The following is a 22043-nucleotide window of genomic DNA, read 5'->3' as shown; positions in this document are numbered from 1 at the left end:
CTCCAGTTCTGTCAGGTTGGATGGTAAACATTGGTGGACATTTTTAGGTCTCTCCAGAGATGCTCAATTGGGTTTAAGTCAGGGCTCTGGCTGGGCCATTCAAGAACAGTCACGGAGTTGTTGTGAAGCCACTCCTTCGTTATTTTAGCTGTGTGCTTAGGGTCATTGTCTTGTTGGAAGGTAAACCTTCGGCCCAGTCTGAGGTCCTGAGCACTCTGGAGAAGGTTTTTCGTCCAGGATATTCCTGTACTTGGCCGCATTCATCTTTCCCTCGATTGCAACCAGTCATCCTGTCCCTGCAGCTGAAAAACACCCCCACAGCATGATGCTGCCACCACCATGCTTCACTGTTGGGACTGTATTGGACAGGTGATGAGCAGTGCCTGGTTTTCTTCACACATACCGCTTAGAATTAAGGCCAAAAAGTTCTATCTTGGTCTCATCAGACCAGAGAATCTTATTTCTCACCATCTTGGCAAACTCCATGCGGGCTTTCATGTGTCTTGCACTGAGGAGAGGCTTCCGTCGGGCCACTCTGCCATAAAGCCCTGACTGGTGGAGGGCTGCAGTGATGGTTGACTTTCTACAACTTTCTCCCATCTCCCGACTGCATCTCTGGAGCTCAGCCACAGTGATCTTTGGGTTCTTCTTTACCTCTCTCACCAAGGCTCTTCTCCCCCGATAGCTCAGTTTGGCCGGACGGCCGGCTCTAGGAAGGGTTCTGGTCATCCTAAACGTCTTCCATTTAAGGATTATGGAGGCCACTGTGCTCTTAGGAACCTTAAGTGCAGCAGAAATTTTTTTGTAACCTTGGCCAGATCTGTGCCTTGCCACAATTCTGTCTCTGAGCTCTTCAGGCAGTTCCTTTGACTTCATGATTCTCATTTGCTCTGACATGCACTGTGAGCTGTAAGGTCTTATATAGACAGGTGTGTGGCTTTCCTAATCAAGTCCAATCAGTATAATCAAACACAGCTGGACTCAAATGAAAGTGTAGAACCATCTCAAGGATGATCAGAAAAAATGGACAGCGCCTGAGTTAAATATATGAGTGTCACAGCAAAGGGTCTGAATACTTAGGACCATGTGATATTTCAGTTTTTCTTTTTTAATAAATCTGCAAAAAAGTCAACAATTCTGTGTTTTTCTGTCAATATGGGGTGCTGTATGTACATTAATGAGGAAAAAAAAATGAACTTAAATGATTTTAGCAAATGGCTGCAATATAACAAAGAGTGAAAAATTTAAGGGGGACTGAATACTTTCCGTACCCACTGTATATATAGAAAAGCAATTCATAGTCAGGTGTGCACATGTAGCGGGTATTTACTCACTCACTAATGGACCAGAGAAATACAATCAGAAGACTGCATGGTACGTAAAGGGAGGCGGCGGTGATACTGAGCAAAACGCAGAGACAAAAGGTAAGTTGAATCAAAAATAACTTTACTTTGAATATTCAGTTATTTCTTTTCCTTTCAGTATTTCCTTTTTTTTTTTTTTCCTCTTCAATTCACAGAACAACAAACAAAAAGAGAAAATATACAACAAACTATATATATACCCTGGGTGCACCCTCTAAATTACTTTTAATTTACAGTAATCACAATCACAATCAATGTGAATACAAATGAAACCAAATCTCAGTGATATCACATATAACCCACACTGAAATCAGTGTCTAGTTTCAAAGTTTTTATCAATTGAAAGATTGATCAGTTTTAAAGTTTCTCAATTGTGCTACTGAAATGTTTCAGTCCCATAAAAAAAAATACAAAGAACCAGTCTCTGGGAATGTGTTCTCTCTTACGTGTCTGAAGAAAAACAACGGAATGGAAAAATTGTCCTTTCCTCTAGGTTCGTGATCCTTTCAGGGTCGAAGTGGGAGGCTCGCCATCGATTAGGGAAATCCAACTTGGAAATTGTTCACACAGAAAAAAAACCTGGCCTGATCACAGACCAGAATATGCATTCAATATTGTATATCAATAATGATCAACAATTATACATAACACAGGAAACAAATAAAATACTTCCATGAATGAAATCACTGTAAGTGACATTATATTCAAATACCTGTCCATTCACGTCTTTCTCTCTTTTCTCTTTCACAGGCACGCACAAAATGGCGTCAGCGAACGGCAGTGAACACTCAATACACCATGCGGTCTGATATAATCCACTGCAAATTACAATCCAGCCCATACAATATTACAATATAACACAATTTTGTCTCGTGTGCATGAAACAAATAAAATAATGTGTTGTCATGCTAATTATAACATTGTAAACTCACCGAGTCAAAATCAACAATCATGCTGAATCGTCTAATATCTTGAGGTTGAGCTCTAATTTGTCCAGTTTATGTGAACCTTAAACATTATTAGGAATCGTATTTTTCACCATTTAACACACACACGTCTGATCAACTTTCTCCGTTGCTCCCCGTCTCTCATCTGAACTGTGCAACGCGATCCGTAGGAAAAGGGGCGGAGCTGACAATGCAACGCTCCGATTGGCCATTGCTCATTCCTTAACTTAATTCAGATATAAATATTTACATATATTTGTATATTTATAAAGAATTTCTGCCATATGAATAATCATATTCTATTTAAGCAATCTTATAATAAATAATACTAATCATAAACAATTATTTAACAAGGGTTACACTTTCCCCCCCTGAAATCATGCAAGTCCCTTTGCATGCTCTGAGTGGCTGATTAGTCACTACATTTGGTGAAGCATCAGGTAAATTGGAAAGGGGGCCTGTATTTTCAACACTATTGAGGGAGCTAACAAGGGCAGTACTTAACCCCTGGAACAAAGATTGAACAACATAAGACAGGGGGTTTCCAAGCTGAAAGTAGGTAAGTCTCTCAGGTTCCTCTCTCTGCCTACTAGAGCATCTGAGTGGAATATTTGCATTCTGTTTCCCCTCATTTCCTGGCTGTTGTTCTCCCCTTTCCACAGAAACAGTAGTTTTAGCAACGTTTGTCGCTTCAAATTCATCTTCACTTCGAACAGGTAGGTCCTTTTCTTTTTCAGTTTGGTCTTTTTCAGGTACATTATTTGTTTCAGAAACTCCTGAAGCATCAACAGGTGAGTATTCGTCGGGAGGATCAACAGGTGAGTGTTCATCGGGAGGATCAACAGGTGAGTATTCGTTGGGAGGATCAACAGGTGAGTGTTCATCGGGAGGATCAACAGGTGAGTATTTGTTGGGAGGATCAACAGGTAGGTGTTCAACTGGATGTCTTTGCACAGTATCAACATCTGGAGGTTCTTGGTTAGTTAAGTCAGCATCAGAAGAAATATCCACAGCTCCGTCTGACCTACCGATGTCATGGACCGCTGAGAACCGTACTGTTTCCACAACTGGAAAAACATCATACCTCCCATTAAGATCTTCATCCTCCGAGTCAGGGAATGGATTATCATCATCAGATGACTGAATACCAGGATTCTGGCGTGTCCTAGGTTTGGAGGTAGGCTTGGTCAAGGTAGGGCTTGAAATTTCTGGTGATGGCAAGAATCCACAAGGAAGCAAAAGGTCTCTGTGGAGCGTACGGAGAGGACCATCCTTTGTTTCAGGACGAACAGTGTAGACAGGTAAGTCTCCTGCTCGCTTTACTACCACGTACACCTCGGGCTCCCACTTGTCTGCTAATTTGTGCTTACCACGCAACCGAACGTTTCTCACCAGCACACGATCATTAACTTCCAAGGAGGAATTTGTCACATGTTTGTCAAACCTGATTTTGTTCCTTTCCGCACTCTTTAATGCTCTACGGGAAGCAAGCAAATAGCTTTCTTCCAGGTGAGACTTCAGATGTTTGACATATTCAGAATGGGATATCTGTGGACGGTCCTGGTATGGTAATCCAAAGGCAAGGTCGACAGGCAACCGAGGCTGGCGCCCAAACATCAATTCGTAGGGGGTGTACCCTGTAACTTCATGCTTTGTGCAATTATATGCATGAACTAATGGCTTGACAAAATCTCTCCAATGAGTTTTGTCTTTCTCATCCAATGTGCCAAGCATGTCTAGTAGAGTCCTATTGAAGCGTTCAACAGGGTTTCCCCTAGGATGGTAGGGTGTTGTTCGAAGTTTCTTAATGCCTGATATGTCACAAAGTTCTTTGATTGTGCGCGACTCAAAATCTGGGCCCTGGTCACTATGTAGGCGTTCAGGAAACCCATAATGCACAATAAAGTTCTCCCAAAGACACTTTGCTACTGTTCTCGCCTTTTGATTTGGTGTAGGGACTGCCACCGCATACTTAGTGAAAAAATCTGTGATCACTAAGATGTCCCTCGTGTTGCTCCGGTCTGGTTCCAACGAGAGAAAGTCCATACAGACTAATTGTAATGGTCTGGTGGCCTGGATGTTGACCAGTGGTGCTGCTTTTTGAGGTAAGGACTTTCTTCGCACACAACGACCACATGTCCTGACCTTTTGTTCCACTTCAGCTGCCATTTTTGGCCAGTAAAATCGGGATCTGGCCAGGTCCAGAGTTCTCTCCATCCCCATGTGACCCATACTGTCATGTAAACTACTCATCACAGAGGATCTTAGCTCTTCAGGGAGCACTAGCTGGTAAGTGATGGAATCATTGTCTTTCCGTCTTCTGTAGAGTACTCCGTCCTTTAACTCAAGACGATTCCACTCTTTTAAGAAAAAAGAAAGACCAGGAAGTTCTTTCCTTACTGCTGGTGAAGGTTTTTCTCCTGATTCCAAGTGTGACATCACCACTTGAAGAACTGGGTCGGCCCTTTGTTTGTCACCTAGGTCTGAAAGGTGAGGTATAACAGGTAACCAATCAGAATTATCTTCTTGTTCATAACAGGTGGGTACAGCATCGGAATGGAGTGCAAGCGAGCTTATGAGAGCAATGCCTGGCCCGGCATCAACTGACTGCTGAACGAGGTGCTTCTCACAGATGGCCCGAACTACCTCCGTGGTGCTGACAGAACCTTCTGCGTTGGAAAGCTGATGCTGTACGAATTGTTGTATCCTTTCATGCTCTTTTTGAGACAAAGGGTTTTCCGGAAATGGCTCTTGAGGTCGCCTTGAAAGACCATCGGCATCCACATTCAGTTTGCCTGCCCTATACTGCAGCTTAAATGAAAAAGTGGACAGAGCTGCTAGCCAGCGATAACTTGTAGCATCTAATCTTGCGGTGGTAAGAACATGAGTGAGAGGATTGCTATCAGTGATGACAGTGAATTGGCTGCCATAAAGGTAATCACTAAACTTTTCAGTTACTGCCCATTTAAGGGCAAGAAATTCTAGTTTGTGAGCAGGATACCTTGACTCACTGTGTGACAGCCCTCTGCTCGCAAATGCAATTGCACGCATCTGCCCACCTTGCTCCTGATACAGTGCAGCTCCCAACCCCTTGGTGCTGGCATCTGTATGAAGAAAGTAGGGGAGTTTGGGGTCAGCAAAACCAAGGATAGGTGCACTAGTAAGCTTCTCAATGATGGACTGGAAAGCTTCCTCACAAAAGGATGTCCAACGACCCCCAAAAGGCTCCTTAGGATTGTAGTACGGTCCCTTTTTATCACTCCTTTTACTACTTTTCCTTAATGGTGGATACCCTGAGGTGAGGTCATTGAGTGGTTTCACGATCCTCGAATAATCCTTAATAAACCGGCGATAATAGCCTGAGAAGCCCAAAAATGACCTCAGTTCTTTAAGATTCTTGGGACTCGGCCAGGTTTTTAAGGCTTGGATCTTTTCCGGGTCAGTCTCTACCCCATGCTCCGACACAATATGTCCCAGATAACGAACAGAGGTTTGGAAAAATTTACATTTTTCCAGAGAAAGTTTCAGCCCGTACTCTTTGAGGCGATGTAGAACATTGAGTAGTCGTCTCCCATGCTCCTCTGGGGTGTCAGAGAATATTATTAGGTCGTCCAAAAAGACCAGTACTTCTTTCAGATTAATGTCCCCCATACATTTCTCCATTAATCTTTGAAAAGTACTTGGTGCGTTGGTGACACCTTGGGGCATACGATTGAATTCCCAAAACCCCAGTGGGCAAACAAAGGCAGTTTTGGGCTTGTCAGACTCCTCAACTTCTATCTGGTAGTATCCAGATTTCAAATCAAGTACGGAAAACCATCTGGAACCTGTCAGAGCTGAAAAAGTTTCCTCAAGATTGGGAAGGGCGTACGCGTCTTTTACCGTCTGGAGGTTTAACTTTCTATAATCTATACATAGTCGCACATCCCCGTTCTTCTTTCTCACCACCACTATGGGTGAGGAAAAGGGTGATTCAGACTCTCGAATGACTCCACTCACAAGAAGGTCACGCAAATGCTTGCGGACAGCCTCAACATCTTGTGGGTGGATTGGCCGTGCTCTTTGTTTAAAAGGAGTCTCGTCATTAAGATTTATGCGATGTTTCACCTTTTGGGTGTGTCCGAAGTCTAAGTCATGCTGACTGAAAACTTCAGGCATTTCTCTGAGCTTTTTAGTGATACGGTCCTTCCATTCTTGTGGTAGTGGTGAATTGCCAAAATTTAAAGTGAAATCAAGCTCCTGCACAGGTAAGTGTTTATTTTGTGAAGGGGTGATTGGCGGAGGGAGTACAGAGTCAACCACATGAAGCTCAGCTATTGTGCACCTTGGCGGGATTGCTATATCATGTTCAGTTTCATTCGTAAGCACCACTGGTAAGCGGTAAGATTGGGTTTTAGGAAAGGTAAGTAGGCAGCGTTTGACAAATACCCCACCAGGCAAAGAGGAATTAGATGGATGCTCTACCATGACACACTTATCAACCCCACAGGGCACTGCAAGGGAACCTTCCACAACTACAGTCTGACCTGCAGCCATGACCTCAGGTACTTTACTCCTCAACCGCACATGACCAAGAATGCCACTTGTGTTTTGTTTATGTCTCGTCTCGAGTGTCCTCAGAACCACTCTGTAACCAAATGAAGATGGTTGAAACATTGGGGAATTCATGTTCAAATGTTGCTCGTAGAGAACATCCAAGGTATTTGTGCCTATTAGAATCAAAGGCTGATTGTGAAGGTTCACATCAGGAACTACTAGGGCTACAGTAGGTACTTCAACACTCACACCCAGAAACTCCTCTGGAAAGGTAATGTCCACTTCTACAAAGCCTTCATATGGGACAGAAAGGCCATTGGCACCTTCTACTTCCAAGATGTCATTGACAGAGTTAAGGGGATATTCAGAGAGGTGCTGCTCATAAAAGGACTTGGGGACGGTTGTAACTTGTGACCCAGTGTCCAATAAACAATGACACTTTTCACCAGCTATGCTGATTTCTGCAATGCATCTAGCACCCACCAAACCCTTTGGCAGGTTAATGCTTCGCTTCCTAGAAGATTGACATTTGTTTGAGATACATTTAACAGCGGGACGGTTTGATTTCAATTCAGCCCCCATCTGTCCCTCAACAAGGGCTGGCTCTAGTTTAAATCAGGGTTGGGGGTGGAGTTCTGAGAGTCCCACTGAAGCTGCTTCTCTCTTAGAAGTTTACGTTTGGTAGTGACAAGTGCAGGGTTAGGTTCGGAAGTGCAAGAAGATGCAACGTGGCCATCCTCCCCACAAGAAAAACAGTACCATGGCCTCGGCCTGCCTGTTGGTTTCTTACTAAGTGGAGTCACACTTGCAGCACCAACAGTTCCTGTCTTCTTTTTGTCCTGTTTATTTGCTGCTTCTTGCATTGAGAAGTTCTTATGAGTTTTTGGCTTGGCCGTGAAACTGGCTAACTGACTTTGGAGCTTAGCTATTTGCTTCTTGAGCTCTTGTGTTTCAGTTGTAAGTGTAGCCACATTTGAAGTTTCTCTTTGCTCCATTTCAGCAGAGACCCACGTTCGTTGGGAATGTATCAGGGCTCTCTGTTTAGAAGACCCAAGATGTTGTTTCATACGAGTGACCTTCGCTGTATGTTTGTCTTCTTCCGTACGTAACATGAGCAGAAGCTGCGCAAAAGAAGGAGGATGGTTGCGCTTTTGCTCAAGCTGCAGATCAGTAATTAAATCATTATCCCAGCAGCCTCTACAAAACTGCTTGAGGAGGTGCCTGTCTGCCTCTTCAGGAGTAATTCCACCTCTTTTGATAGTCACCCTCAAGGCTGTCTGCAATCTATACAGGTAAGCGGATGGTTTCTCTCCGGCGTCCTGTAAGGTATTCATAAATCTTGCAAGGAGTTCATCCCCATCCTCGACAATTCCAAAAGCAGAATCCAGCAACTGAAGGTAAGCTGAGGAGGGAGCTTCAGGGTTTAGATGTTTTATAACATCAGCTGCAGGTGGCAAGAGACTGTCCACTATCTTCCTGGACACATGCAGATCAGATAAGCCAGGGTCTTTTAGAACAAGCTCCACACTGGAGCGCCAAGTATCATAATCAACCTCGTTACCAGGTCTGGGACATTTACCGGAGAATACTCGGAGTCGGGATTGTACAGGCCCCTGGGCAGCCACTTCACCACTCCTCACAACGTGTTCAACTATGAGTTTCTGGACCTCAGGTGGATTGAGTACCTGTTGAGAGGTAAAGAGGGGTGGCCCATTCGATTTAATAGGCGTATACTGTGACTGGGGTTCATCTACCTGACTTGGCTTAACAGGTGCTGCACCAACGCCCTCGTCAGGGAGTGCTGGGGATGGTGGCTCATTTGGGTTTCCATCTCCAGCTGCAAGATCAGTGGACACTGGTGTAAGTTCTGCACTCATTTGAGATAGCATCTGGCTTAAAACTGCTTCAAAATTGGTTCCACTCAATTTTGCAATCTCTTTCAATCCTTCCAGGTAGGATTTAGTGACGCTACTGCCCAACTGCTGTGTATAGACGCTAGACAATGCCCTCACTTGGTAAGTGATATTTGGATCACTGGAGAGCCGGTGAGTATAAGGCAGCTGGTCTTCAAGAGATTGTAAAGCTTGACCACTGTTATATTCAATTATTGTGCTCTGGTAAAACTCTGACTCTTTGTCGCTAATGAGAAGCGTTCTGGCAAAAGAACCGTATCTTTTCAGAAGGTCAATTAATTCTTCATCACGCTCGCTGTTAGTTAAACCACTAACAATCAGAGAGTTTGGAACTTTAATGCCCTCTGCCTCAACTATATCCATTTTTTTTTTTTTTTTAAAAAAAGAGTCACAAGGTGAAAATTTAATTGTTCAAAATCACAATTGCTAATACTCAGCAACAGCGTCACCTCCTTGGCTGGCTCGCCACAATTGTAGCGGGTATTTACTCACTCACTAATGGACCAGAGAAATACAATCAGAAGACTGCATGGTACGTAAAGGGAGGCGGCGGTGATACTGAGCAAAACGCAGAGACAAAAGGTAAGTTGAATCAAAAATAACTTTACTTTGAATATTCAGTTATTTCTTTTCCTTTCAGTATTTCCTTTTTTTTTTTTCCTCTTCAATTCACAGAACAACAAACAAAAAGAGAAAATATACAACAAACTATATATATACCCTGGGTGCACCCTCTAAATTACTTTTAATTTACAGTAATCACAATCACAATCAATGTGAATACAAATGAAACCAAATCTCAGTGATATCACATATAACCCACACTGAAATCAGTGTCTAGTTTCAAAGTTTTTATCAATTGAAAGATTGATCAGTTTTAAAGTTTCTCAATTGTGCTACTGAAATGTTTCAGTCCCATAAAAAAAAATACAAAGAACCAGTCTCTGGGAATGTGTTCTCTCTTACGTGTCTGAAGAAAAACAACGGAATGGAAAAATTGTCCTTTCCTCTAGGTTCGTGATCCTTTCAGGGTCGAAGTGGGAGGCTCGCCATCGATTAGGGAAATCCAACTTGGAAATTGTTCACACAGAAAAAAAACCTGGCCTGATCACAGACCAGAATATGCATTCAATATTGTATATCAATAATGATCAACAATTATACATAACACAGGAAACAAATAAAATACTTCCATGAATGAAATCACTGTAAGTGACATTATATTAAAATACCTGTCCATTCACGTCTTTCTCTCTTTTCTCTTTCACAGGCACGCACAAAATGGCGTCAGCGAACGGCAGTGAACACTCAATACACCATGCGGTCTGATATAATCCACGAGTCAAAATCAACAATCATGCTGAATCGTCTAATATCTTGAGGTTGAGCTCTAATTTGTCCAGTTTATGTGAACCTTAAACATTATTAGGAATCGTATTTTTCACCATTTAACACACACACGTCTGATCAACTTTCTCCGTTGCTCCCCGTCTCTCATCTGAACTGTGCAACGCGATCCGTAGGAAAAGGGGCGGAGCTGACAATGCAACGCTCCGATTGGCCATTGCTCATTCCTTAACTTAATTCAGATATAAATATTTACATATATTTGTATATTTATAAAGAATTTCTGCCATATGAATAATCATATTCTATTTAAGCAATCTTATAATAAATAATACTAATCATAAACAATTATTTAACAAGGGTTACACACACTTTCTCTTTAATGCTCTATTTTGTTGCCCATTTACTGTTCATAATGATACACATGTGAAGTGAGAAAATTAAAGGGTTTTTTCTCCATATAAACCTATTGTAGGAGACCTTCAAATCTAAATTAAGAACCTTACAAACAGCATAATAAGGGCACTTTAAAACATTCAATAAATGTTTTCATAAAACTTTCAATTAAGGAAATGAAGGATAAAAGTGTAGGCTATTTTAGATTGTGCTCTGTGTATGAACTCAGTTACAGGTTTTGCCATTTTGATTTTTTCTTTTTTTTGAATGTTTATGTATTTCTTCTACCACAAACGCAAATCTGTACATTTTTAAACAATGAGAAAATGTAACTCTATTTTTATTTGAATAAATCAAACATGCTTTACTGTGAAGCATGGAAACTTAACTAACTTTAAGTAAAACTATGTAATAACACAACTAAATTAAACTGGTGTAGGTTGAATAGTAGTGCTTTTTTATTTTATTTCTCACTCACCCAGTCTCTCCAGTCCTACAGTTGCATTGGCTGAAAGTCCTCCAGCAAACACTTGACACATGTAAACTCCTCTATCTTCACTTCTGACACTCTTCAGTCTGAGAGAAAAGTTTCCTTTGGGGATTTCATCAGTGAAGAACTCAACTCTGTCTCTGTATCGCTTATCTGATGAACCTGGAAAAGCCTCATTGTTTTGGTAGAGCAGAACCAGAATATCTTCATCTTCATCTGTTTTCTTCCATGAAACCTCTTCAAAGTGTTCAGGTTTGATGTGAGAGTCTACAGAGCAGCTCAGAGTAACGTCTTCACCCACAGACGCAGATATGGAGAGACTCGATCCTGATACTAGTAAATGCTCTGAAAGAACAAACAGTTACAATATTACAGCATAAAATATAAATTCAGTGATTAGTTTCTGTAAAATCATGTTAAAAAATGACTGCAATGGAGGACTTCCGGCATGCAGCTGAGTGAGTGAGGCATGTCTGGGAGCTGCTCCATAAATTTTATTTCTTTTCAATAGTCAACAGGAACATTATGTATTCTTAAAACTTTAAGATGACGTCTACAACGCCAGAGAACATTCGAATGCTTGCTGGAGCCTGTTATTTTCGTTGATATGCCTGAAACGTGCTTCTCCTGCTCCTGATGAAGCTGACGATGCCAGTGTGGTGCAGAATTCCTACCCCTGCCAAATTATTACCCCCCAATATTCGTAGGTTTAGGATTAGGTGTGAGGGAGGGGTTAGGATTAGGGGTGGGGTTAGCATTAGGCAATCAGATAGCGACTTCAACGAGGGGGGTAATAATTTGTCAGGGAGTCAAAATTCAGCACAACACCAGCAACATGGCCGTGGCTGTTTCAGGGTTAACGCCAGCTCTTTTAAAAGAGATGCTTACCATAACAATTTGTGAGGAAAGTGTCGCTAAGTACTGAGTTTCTTGCTGAAATACGCGCCTCTACAGCTACCCTTCAAGCCATTATTTCCAGTCATGGCTCCAAAATTAAAGACATTGAAGCTTCGATGAACAGCTTGGACAAAAGGCTCGACATTTTAGAGCGCAAATGTCAGTCCCTGGAAAGAGATAACGAGGAATTAAAAAGTAAGGCAGATGATCTGGAAAACCGCTAGTGTATGAAAAATCTTCATATATTAGAGAGAATGTTAAAACGTCCAAACCCTCTCAGTTCATGGGGGAGAGGGGAAATAAGAGATACCGCTTTTAAGACCACTATCTACGGGTGTTCCTTAGCAAAATGCTTCATGGGTAATGTAGCTCAGATTAAGCATGCTCGTGTGATGAAAATATATGCCCTCGCTGTGCTGTGCAAAGGATGATTCTCCGTTGCTTTTCTGTTAGTTCATTCAAGTCGATCCACCCGGGTGTTATTGTGAACTGTAACCCTGACAACTTTACCCTGCAAGAATCAGTAAAATTGCATGTGTTGGTAAACTTTGTTCCTGTAACTAAGCGGGACTCATGGTAAGATCCATTTGTAGCTTTATTTAAACAGAGTTCGTAGTCAAACAGGCAAAGGTGGAACAACAGCAAACAGTTATGGCAGAGAGCAGGCAGAATCGTAGTCGAGGAACAGGCAATGGGTCAGGGCTGGCAGATAACAAACGTAAATCCAAAACAGAGCAAAGGGTCCAAGGGGCAGGTGGCAGAGTATCGTAAACGAGGAACAGACAAGATCAGAAACAGGCAGTAAAACAAGAATCAAGAACGCTCAGAATTGTAACAGAAGTTAACAAGACCTCGCAAAGTATGTCAGTGTGTGAATGGTTTAAATAGTCCAGATAATATGCTGCAGCCGGGTGTGGTGATTACTGATTGGTGAAGTGAGTGCAGGTGATTGCCAGGGAGGATTGTGGGAAATGTAGTCCGGGAATGAACGGGAACGTGACAGTTCCTCTCATCATTGCCCGAACGCGAACTAACAAGCTGTTACATCTCACTGTGAATGGACGAAGCAGAGAAAGTAACATTGGGGGCTCAGTCCGGGATTTGTTCGTCGCATGTGGTGAGTCATATGGACATTTTAAGCTATTAAACTGAACCAGACGTTGTCAGAGGTAGCAAAAATGAGGGAAGCTCGGGAGTGAGCGCGAATGGTGAGTAACGTTAAACACTCACATGTAAATACCTGTGACCTGTGGAATCCGATGATATTAACTGAGAATGAAGAAAAACGGACATCTCTTTCATTTGCTGACTAGGGGGCTAGGAGGGGCAATGCCCCCCCAGATTTCTCTTGTGCCCCTCCAACATCCCCAGGATACTCGTTTTTTTTGTGATAGCACACAAAATGTAAAAAATGTATAAACACTAAATTAGTTACATACGCGAATTACTAGAAACATTGTGCAGTTGTATTTTTCTGGCGCGCATCCTTTTACAGTTCTCCCTCACAGACATTCTCAGCACTTTAGGTGCTCACACCATGCTAGAATTGCCATAATTGCAAGATTTCAACTTGTAAAAAGCATTCATGTCTTCATCCACATCCTTTTTCTAAGCAGTTTTCCAAGACTTTTGCACTTATCTGATCACTTCTCAAGACGGCCATTGAAGATCACATGAGCAGATGACATGCAGCTCCTTCATAAATGCGCTCTCGTCTCTATTTAAACATGCACACACCGTTACTACATTGCTACACGATCATGGAACACTTGGAAATTTAGCTTGGAATTTTAAAAAAGCGATTTTCAAGTCATGAAAAATCTCGAAAATGAATAAATTAAAAACTAAAAAAAAAAATAGATGTAACTATTCTAGTAAAATATAAAATAGTTTTGCTCAGTTATGTTCAGCTCTAAAATATTCTGTCAGCATAGTGCGCTATTTGTTGAATAGTAGCCTATTCAACCTTTCAGATTCTGCAAAATATCAATAATTTAAAAAATAAATAAATAAGTGAGATCAAAAATTGTTTAAATTTTACCATTCTTAAAGATTTAGAGTAAATCCAAAACTCTTTCTGAAAAACAGAAAACAATGGCTTTGTTTTAAGGAACTTACAGTAAATTAATATAACATGAATATAACATTTTCCCAAAATGAAAATATTGTTCAGTAGAAACTGAATGTGTATATCTTCCATTATTATACCAAAAGTTATGCAATTAATTGTAATTTTAAGCCATTCGTATGTTAGACCAAAAGTCTCTAAACAGTCTATTTAAACAGTTGTACTAACTAAACAGTCAAAAAACAAATGTACTGTTGTTTCAATTTCAGAATCACAGTGATTAATATTAAATTTGAAGCTGTTATTAATCTGAAAAAATCTGAAAAATGGAGGAAACTGTTTAGTAGTTAAAAGGGGGTAGGGGGTGGGTGGATCATAAACCTATGAATCATAAATCATATTATGCTGCCTCACCAAGTTTTCAAAACGCCCCCCCCAGTCACACAATCCTAGAACCGGGCCTGATAACAATCTATTTAAACCCAGCTCTGCTCTGTGTGATGCCTCAGCTTCAGTAAACAAGTCCACATATTTCTATGAGCTGCTCTTATCACAGCAGTGAGAAAAACTAATCCATTTAGAAGTGGGGTGGAAAATGAGTTAATGCACAACAGTAGAATTGATACGCGGCGTATCAATGTGTACAATTATCAATTATGTACAGAGTACACCTGCAAATTTGAACTGCTCACACTTAACGTACAGAGAGCTATCAGTTAAACGGATGTTTCAAGGTGCTCCCATAATGAATCACCAGCCCTGTCGCTGTGATGCTCGTATAGCTCAGCATGACAAGCGTGAGACTGAAGCTAAAACTCTGTATGCAAATGATGATGATGAGTGTTGTTTCCCTGAGTTTACTAGATCAAGCCACCGTGGAAGGAAGTCACGGCAGACATTTTATGATCTATCGTTGGACAGCGGGGAGGAATACGGTGTTCACAGAGAAAGGATTCCTACTTTACAGCCAGGTCAGTTTGATGGTTCCACTTCATGGAGAGAATTTCTAAGTCACTTTGAGGATTGCGCTAGAGCTAATCACTGGTCTGAGAGAACAATGACTGTGCAGATGAGGTTCTGTTTAGTGGGTGCAGTGGGTGCAGTAATCCACAAGAACCTGTAGGAACCTTTTTCCTAGTCGAAGCAGAGACCAGGAGACATTGGGATATCTTTCAAGCAGAAGTTACTCTTTATTGAGAAATGCACTGTTCAATGCTGTAGTCATCCAAGTCTAGGCAGTGTACATTGTAGTTTATATACATTCAAGGGGGAAGGGATACATACAGTAGAGGTGAAGACAATCTAAACAAAGCATGCAAATGCAGTGCACAAATCAGCCCATTCCCGGCATTTCTTCATCCTTGATCTAATCAGCATAACAGTGTCATTCCAATGCATAGCTGCTAATCCAATCAGTATAACTATTCCATAAATGGGACAGGGGCTCCAAGAGCCATTACACTGCGCTCCAAATTATTATGAGACAAATCAGTAAGATTTCTGTACAATAAACATTCAGATTTTAGTTTTTCTAAGAAAATGTTTGTTTGTTTATTTATCCATGTCTTTTTAGATAACTGGTATCAATCTCAGACAAAATAATTTGCCAGATCTATGGAAACCCTACTTAGAGGTTGTTCCACATTATTAACCAAGTCACAGTTCTCATGCAATATGGGGAGGAAGAAAGATCTTTCTGAAGATGAAAAGCATGAAATGGTGCAATATTGTGCAAAAGGCATGAAAACAACTAATAATGTGTGAAACTGAATGGAGATTATCAAATTATCATAAGATTTGTGAGTGATTTAGAGCACAGCAGAACTCGGTCAGATAAAGGCTTATTGAGGAAAGTTCCTGTCAAAAAAATTAATTGTATTAAAAGGGCAGCTATAAAAAAGCCAGTGTTGAGCAGCAAACAGGTATTTGAAGCTCCTGGTGTCTCTGGAGTCTTGAGAACCTCACCATGCAGGCTGGCAGTTATGCATAAAGATGCATTTTAGACACCACTAACCAAACCTCACAAAGAGAAACATTTACAGTGGGTATATGTCAATTGCATAATAATTTGGAACGCACTGTAAAGACAAAAGGTGAGAATCTCAGTAATCAGACTCATTAGACATACAATAAAGAGAACAGGAACTGGCAGAAAACTCTTGCTGGAAACTTTGCTTAACAGAATCATTCATCTGACATTATCATCTTTACCTTAAAATCAGAAATACAATGTACTTCACCTTAATATTTCATGTGATGTTATGTCAGGATGTAGTATCAACATATCTTAAACATATTCTTAAATTTGTAATCCCACAAATCCCAGGTCAGGCCGCTGGTATTATACTCGTATAGTGGAGGAATAAGAAGCTGCATATGGTCCATCATCTGAACATGCTGCTGCCATTGGAATAGAGCTGAGGCAGAGGCTCCGTAAGGCAGGTGAGCTACTCCATGTGCTCAGAGATGATATTTATGAGAAAGTTTCCATTGTATACACAGATCGCTCTGAGAGGGAGCAGGACTCAATCAGTGTGGAGGTGTTCACTAACATGATGGGAGATGCTGAGATCATGCAACGGTTGCTGGAGGAGCACCCACATACCCGCGCCTACGAGATTGCACACAGGTACGAAACAATATGTCAAACAGCCGCTAGGGTTACACAACTCATGCAGTCTGCTACAAGAACGGAACAAACAGCTAAAGCCGTTGTGCTGCGAGAATGCCCTGAACAGAGTGAAAATGATGAAAATAGTTCAGTGTCGTCAACTCCTAAGCACAGACAGAAGCATTTAAAATCAGAGTTTAAACCACGATCACCACAATTTCACAAGAGGGGAAAAATCCAGTGGGAAGAGATTGTGTGTCACAACTGCCATGGTATCAGTCACATGAGGCGGAACTGTCCTTCTCCTAGGCTTAACCTACAATGTGTAGCTCCAGCACCACCCCAGGTTTCGGAAATCCAACCTGCCTCTACAGTTCTCAGAGTCAAAGGGAGTGGTCCTGAGATGTGTATATCAGTGGCGAGCGCTGACTTTTTTAACTGGGTATGCTGGGTGGTGTGTCATGTAAAAAAATGTGGCTGATGTTGAATGGGTTTATATATCTTTTTTACAGTCTATGGTTTATAGCTAATAAGACGCTTGTGTTCTCAGTGTTAGTTTACTTATTTACTTGCTCATGACACATAGCAACAGAGTGAAAAGTATTTCTAATATGTTGGACCTTTTATTGAGAGAAGCTCATATTTACCTGTTGAGAAGTGCCTTCACAAGCAACCGTAAGAGTTTTTGTGATGTTTGAGTCGACGGAGGCACGACATGCAAAAGGTGCATTTGCATACTTACATACTTCACCTTTAAACGTATCAGTTTAAGACACAGATCTAAATCAGACACGACAAATAAAAAACACCATTGCGTCGATTTAAATGTATGCCAGAAGTATTTTTTAAAATAATAATCAAGAATAAGTATAATATAATAAGTATTAATTTAGCAGTCTATTATAAATAAAACATGTAATTATAATAAATATAAGTAGGCTAAATAAAAATATCAATTCTTTAAAAAATTAAGTTGAAATTGTGCAAACTGATGACTTTTAACAAACGCACATACTAAACATCCTCTGACAGACCTATTACAGTAGGAATGTCTTAAACAAGTTTTGACAAGTTTTCATGAAAAAATTCTTGATGGAGAAAATGAAATACTATGAAAATAGTTTTAGTTTTGATTGTTTTCTCAATTTGGTTAAGTCTAGTTAGTTTTGTACACCACAAACAAGGGATTTAATTATCCAGACACTGCTACGAGACCATTAAGGCAGATTTAAGACCCCCACTCAAGCTCTCTACTGTACATGCTCTGCAGGAAATAAGCCCTTTAAATGTCAAAGTCCTTGGGGAAGTCGATGTTATGATTCAAGTTCGAGGCAGATGTAGCTGAGGGCACGGAAGCCATCTTGGGACATCCAGCCCTACTCTGTTGACAGTTTGTTATTGTTCTATTGTTAAAAAAAGAAAAGATGCATGTCATCTGTGGAAAGTATTGTTTATATGTGTTCCTTTTGTAATCTGGGTGGATTTTGTTGTTAAGAAAACATGCCAGTATACATTTAACTAAGACTTATTTTATTAAGAACTTATTTCATTTGTATGCAATGGCTGTTGTTAAAGGTCCCGTTCTTTGTGATCCCATGTTTCAAACTTTAGTTAGTGTGTAATGTTGTTGTTAGAGTATAAATAAAATCTGTAAAATGTTAAAGCTCAAAGTTCAATGCCAAGCGAGATATTTTATTTCACAGAAGTCGCCTACATCAAATGGCCAGTTTGGACTACATCCCTCTACTTCCTTCTTTAATGACGTCACTAAAACAGTTTTTTGACTAACCTCCGCCCACAGGAATACACAAGAGTTGCGTTTGTAGAGTGTGTTTGTCGCCATGTCGTCGAAACGCTGTTATTTTCATCCCGCAGTCCAATCACCGGGTCTGATTCCGGCTCAAATTGATAGGGTAAAATTAAAGACATGTTTACAATAACACTGAGCGCGTGCATCTCCACGTTATGGTAAGAGGCGTGACCTTTCCGGGCAAGATGCGCTAAACTGCTGTCGAATCACAACACAGGAACCGCTGGCACAATCAGAACTCGTTACGTATTTCTGAAGGAGGGACTTCATAGAACAAGGAAGTCATCAGCCCGTTTTTATGACAGTGGAAACAGCGGTATACAGATAAGTAAATTATGTGAAAAATACTGTGTTTTTTTACACGCGAAACATGAACACATGTTATATTGCACACTATAAACACAATCAAAGCTTCAAAAAAACACGAAAAACGGGACCTTTAACTTCTTTCCTTCTACAGGCCAGTAGTGGAGAGTGAAGCCTGTCACACAACTACCTCACTAGTCTTGCTTGGACTGATTTACTCAAGTAAGGACCACTTTACAAAGCTCTTAAACCCCTCCCAGCACCATGCTATCCTTCTACTTTATGGACTGTTTACCCCATCACGTGGGGTTGGGAAATGCTGGCCAGTGCCTCCACTGAGCGGAGTTGCTTGAATGGATTGTATGCTTTGGCAATAGAACTTCCTACGGACTGTTGAAAAAAAGATAGAGAAAAAAAAGAAAAGAGAAATATGGGTACTTGGGTAGACATTATGTTGAATGTATTTCTGCCTTCTATTTACACTGTGAATCCATTGTAATATCTTTGTTAATATGTGTGCCAATGTATTTTGTACCAGTCATGTTATGGAAGATTCTCCATTGCTTTTCTGTTAGTTCATTCAAGTCGATCCACCCCGGCATTATTGTGAACTGTAAGTCTGGCAACTTTACCCTGCAAGAATCAGTAAAATTGCATGTATTGGTAAACTTTGATCTTCTCATCATTGCCCGAATGTGAACTAACGAGCTATTACACCTCGCTGTGAATGGCTGAAGCAGAGAAAGTAACACATTGTTCTTCGCAGAACTTTACTACCTTAGACGCCGGAGATTAAGCACGCACATCTGTCGCCACCGAGTCCCATGATTGTATGCTTTCTTTGTTTCCAAATCAGGGAAAAATTTTTACAGATGTCACGCGAGCCTGGAGAGTTGCGCTACAAGGAATCCGAGATTTTGATCTTTCCTGATTTTTCCGCGGAACTCAAGAAACGACAGTATCAGTTTAAATCAGTCAAGGCAGAATTACATGGAGCAGGTGTCAAATTCAGGATGCTGTGTCCCTGCAGACTTCTCCTTATATTCAACAGAGCTTTAGCACAGCTTTGACAGCCCTGATGCTGTGTCTACATTCCTTGACACTGTGGTTAAACCCAAACAGTCAAGCGAAGTAGCTGCTGTTGATACATAACAGAGTATTTTTGGACAATGTTCCACTTGGAGCAATAGCCATACATGAGCCTAGTCTACACCCTGATAGGTCATGGCATTGAAGTACTGTGTTGTATCAGACTCTATGGACTTTATAAACATATTTAGGAGAGAAATTAGGTAAGATGATGCTGTTTATAAAATCTCATTATAAATTGAATATAAATAAAAGTGAGTTATATCCAATAAATTTTCCAATTTCTGATTTATCGATGAGTACTTCAATGTTTAAAGTTGCTTTGGATGTGTGAATTCAGTGAAGATGAATGTTTTACCTAGATTTCTGTATTTATTTTTAATGTGTCCCGATTTTTATACCCAGATCTTTCTTTAAGACTCTAAATTAACACATCTCATCTTTTATTTGGAACAAAGGACCAGCCAGAATTCATGGAGAAATACTTCAGAAACCAAAGCTTGAGGGTAGGCTTGCCCTTCCTAATTTCTTATTTTACTACTTGGCAGCACATATACATTCTACATTATTCTGGTTTCAAAGTCATTTTGGGCTCAGTGATTTGGTCCAGTCCTGGGTCAGTATAGAACAGGGTTCCTGTTCCCCTGCCTTGTCTGCTGCACTATTGTGTGGCCCTCTAACTGCCATCTCGCACTGTCTATTGGGTAATTCCATTGTCCGGCAAACGTTACAAATTTGGTCCCAATTCTGAACCCATTTTGTCATTCAGCGCCACGGATGGACTGGAACTAAAAAACGGCCCTGGACTTTGACTAGGCCCGGCCCAAAGCAATCGGCGTGCGGAAACTCGACAACAACAACAATAACGCCTGGCATGAGTTTCACAAGACTTTAATTGTGGCTCATGATACTATACCATCCAAATTATAGCAATAGCACTGATGTTGACTAGATGTTGTGTTAAAAGCATATTAGATTAACTTGAATACTCATATAGCAGGCGTCTCAAACTCAAATTGTCGGGGGGCCGTTTCTGTGATTGACACCACATAGGAGGGCCATATTATCCTTCAAGCGCAAGAAAGCGCAACATTTCAGAAAATTTACTTTCCTTTGCATTATTTCTCATTTACTTCAAATTTCATTAGGCCTACTAAAATATTTTTATACCTAAACTATAAATATCTTATTTACCATACTAAATGTAAACAGCAGTGTCTCTCTCATTGTTACAGAGTGTAATATAATTATATAATACTATTACTAATATAATACTATTGAAATAGTCTGGTGCGACTTCTCACATCCAACAAGATATATGGAATAAAAAATCAGTAATTTAGGAACAAAACCAGCAACACTTGTGGCGTGGAGGGGTCAGAAATAAACAAAAAAACTGGAGCTATATATCAACTTTATTTTGCCAAAAAAATAAAAATCTCTCATTGTTACATACATTATTAGTTTTTAACATCTAGTGGAAGTATTTTCCCTTACTTTATGTTAGCTTAAATAACATTAAAATCTTGCACTGAACAACACTGTACTGAACAAATACAATCCCTGAATACATCTGTACACTCTTCTGTTTCTTGACAGACACCTGCAGCGCTTGTGCTCACACAGCTGGGCCACATTTGTCCAAGATGTCGTTTGAGCATCGGTAACGTTTAATGGCTGCATCGGACGCGTTTCGGTGGTTTAAATCGGCGCTCATGACTTAAAGTCGAGTGCTTTTACTGTAATTTAGGAAGAGCGCGGCTCATGGTTGCATGTCCTGCATGGTTGCTGTCCTGTGTTCATACCTCCTCTATGTGTGCACATCATAGTCTTATCCAATTAAAATGTATTCATTAAATTTACTGGACAAAAGTGAGGTTGCCATCAGGTCCCTTCGGATTAATTACATATGTTTTGGTTATATCCATCCATAACTTCTTTTTGGCAATCAATCTTTAATTGTTTTTCTTTAGTGACAAAGAAACAGATCAAGCCTTGCCTTTTGGTTGCACTTTTTGGACTTCCTTCAAATGCCACTTGTTTGCCTGGAAAAACTGCAAAGACTTTTGCCTTTGACTAATGACCTTTGACTAATGACCTTTGACTAATGACTTTTGCCTTTGCCTTTGACTTTTGCCCTAAGTCTAATGCCTTAACATTATTAGCTAGACGGTGGATTCTCCTGCTGTGGAAACAAAAATTCCCTCCATCTTTCGATGACTGGCTGAGAGATGTTATGAGCTTCATTCATTTGGAAAAAAAATAGGCA

General features: G+C 40.6%; 1 protein-coding gene across 1 annotated transcript in view; it reads right to left on the bottom strand.

Moving 5' to 3' along the window:
- The window catches only part of LOC125264334, a 57411-nt gene that overhangs the window by 18198 nt on the left and 17170 nt on the right, over window positions 1-22043 (bottom strand). Inside the window, exon 3 of the mRNA XM_048183580.1 lies at window positions 10982-11338. Coding sequence (XP_048039537.1) covers window positions 10982-11338 — 357 coding nt within the window. The remainder of the gene's footprint in view (window positions 1-10981; window positions 11339-22043) is intronic.

Source organism: Megalobrama amblycephala, linkage group LG3 (assembly GCF_018812025.1).
Source record: "Megalobrama amblycephala isolate DHTTF-2021 linkage group LG3, ASM1881202v1, whole genome shotgun sequence".
In the NCBI taxonomy this organism is placed as follows: domain Eukaryota; kingdom Metazoa; phylum Chordata; class Actinopteri; order Cypriniformes; family Xenocyprididae; genus Megalobrama; species Megalobrama amblycephala.
Note: the sequence above shows the minus strand (reverse complement) of the source record. Positions and strands in the feature narration are given on the sequence as shown.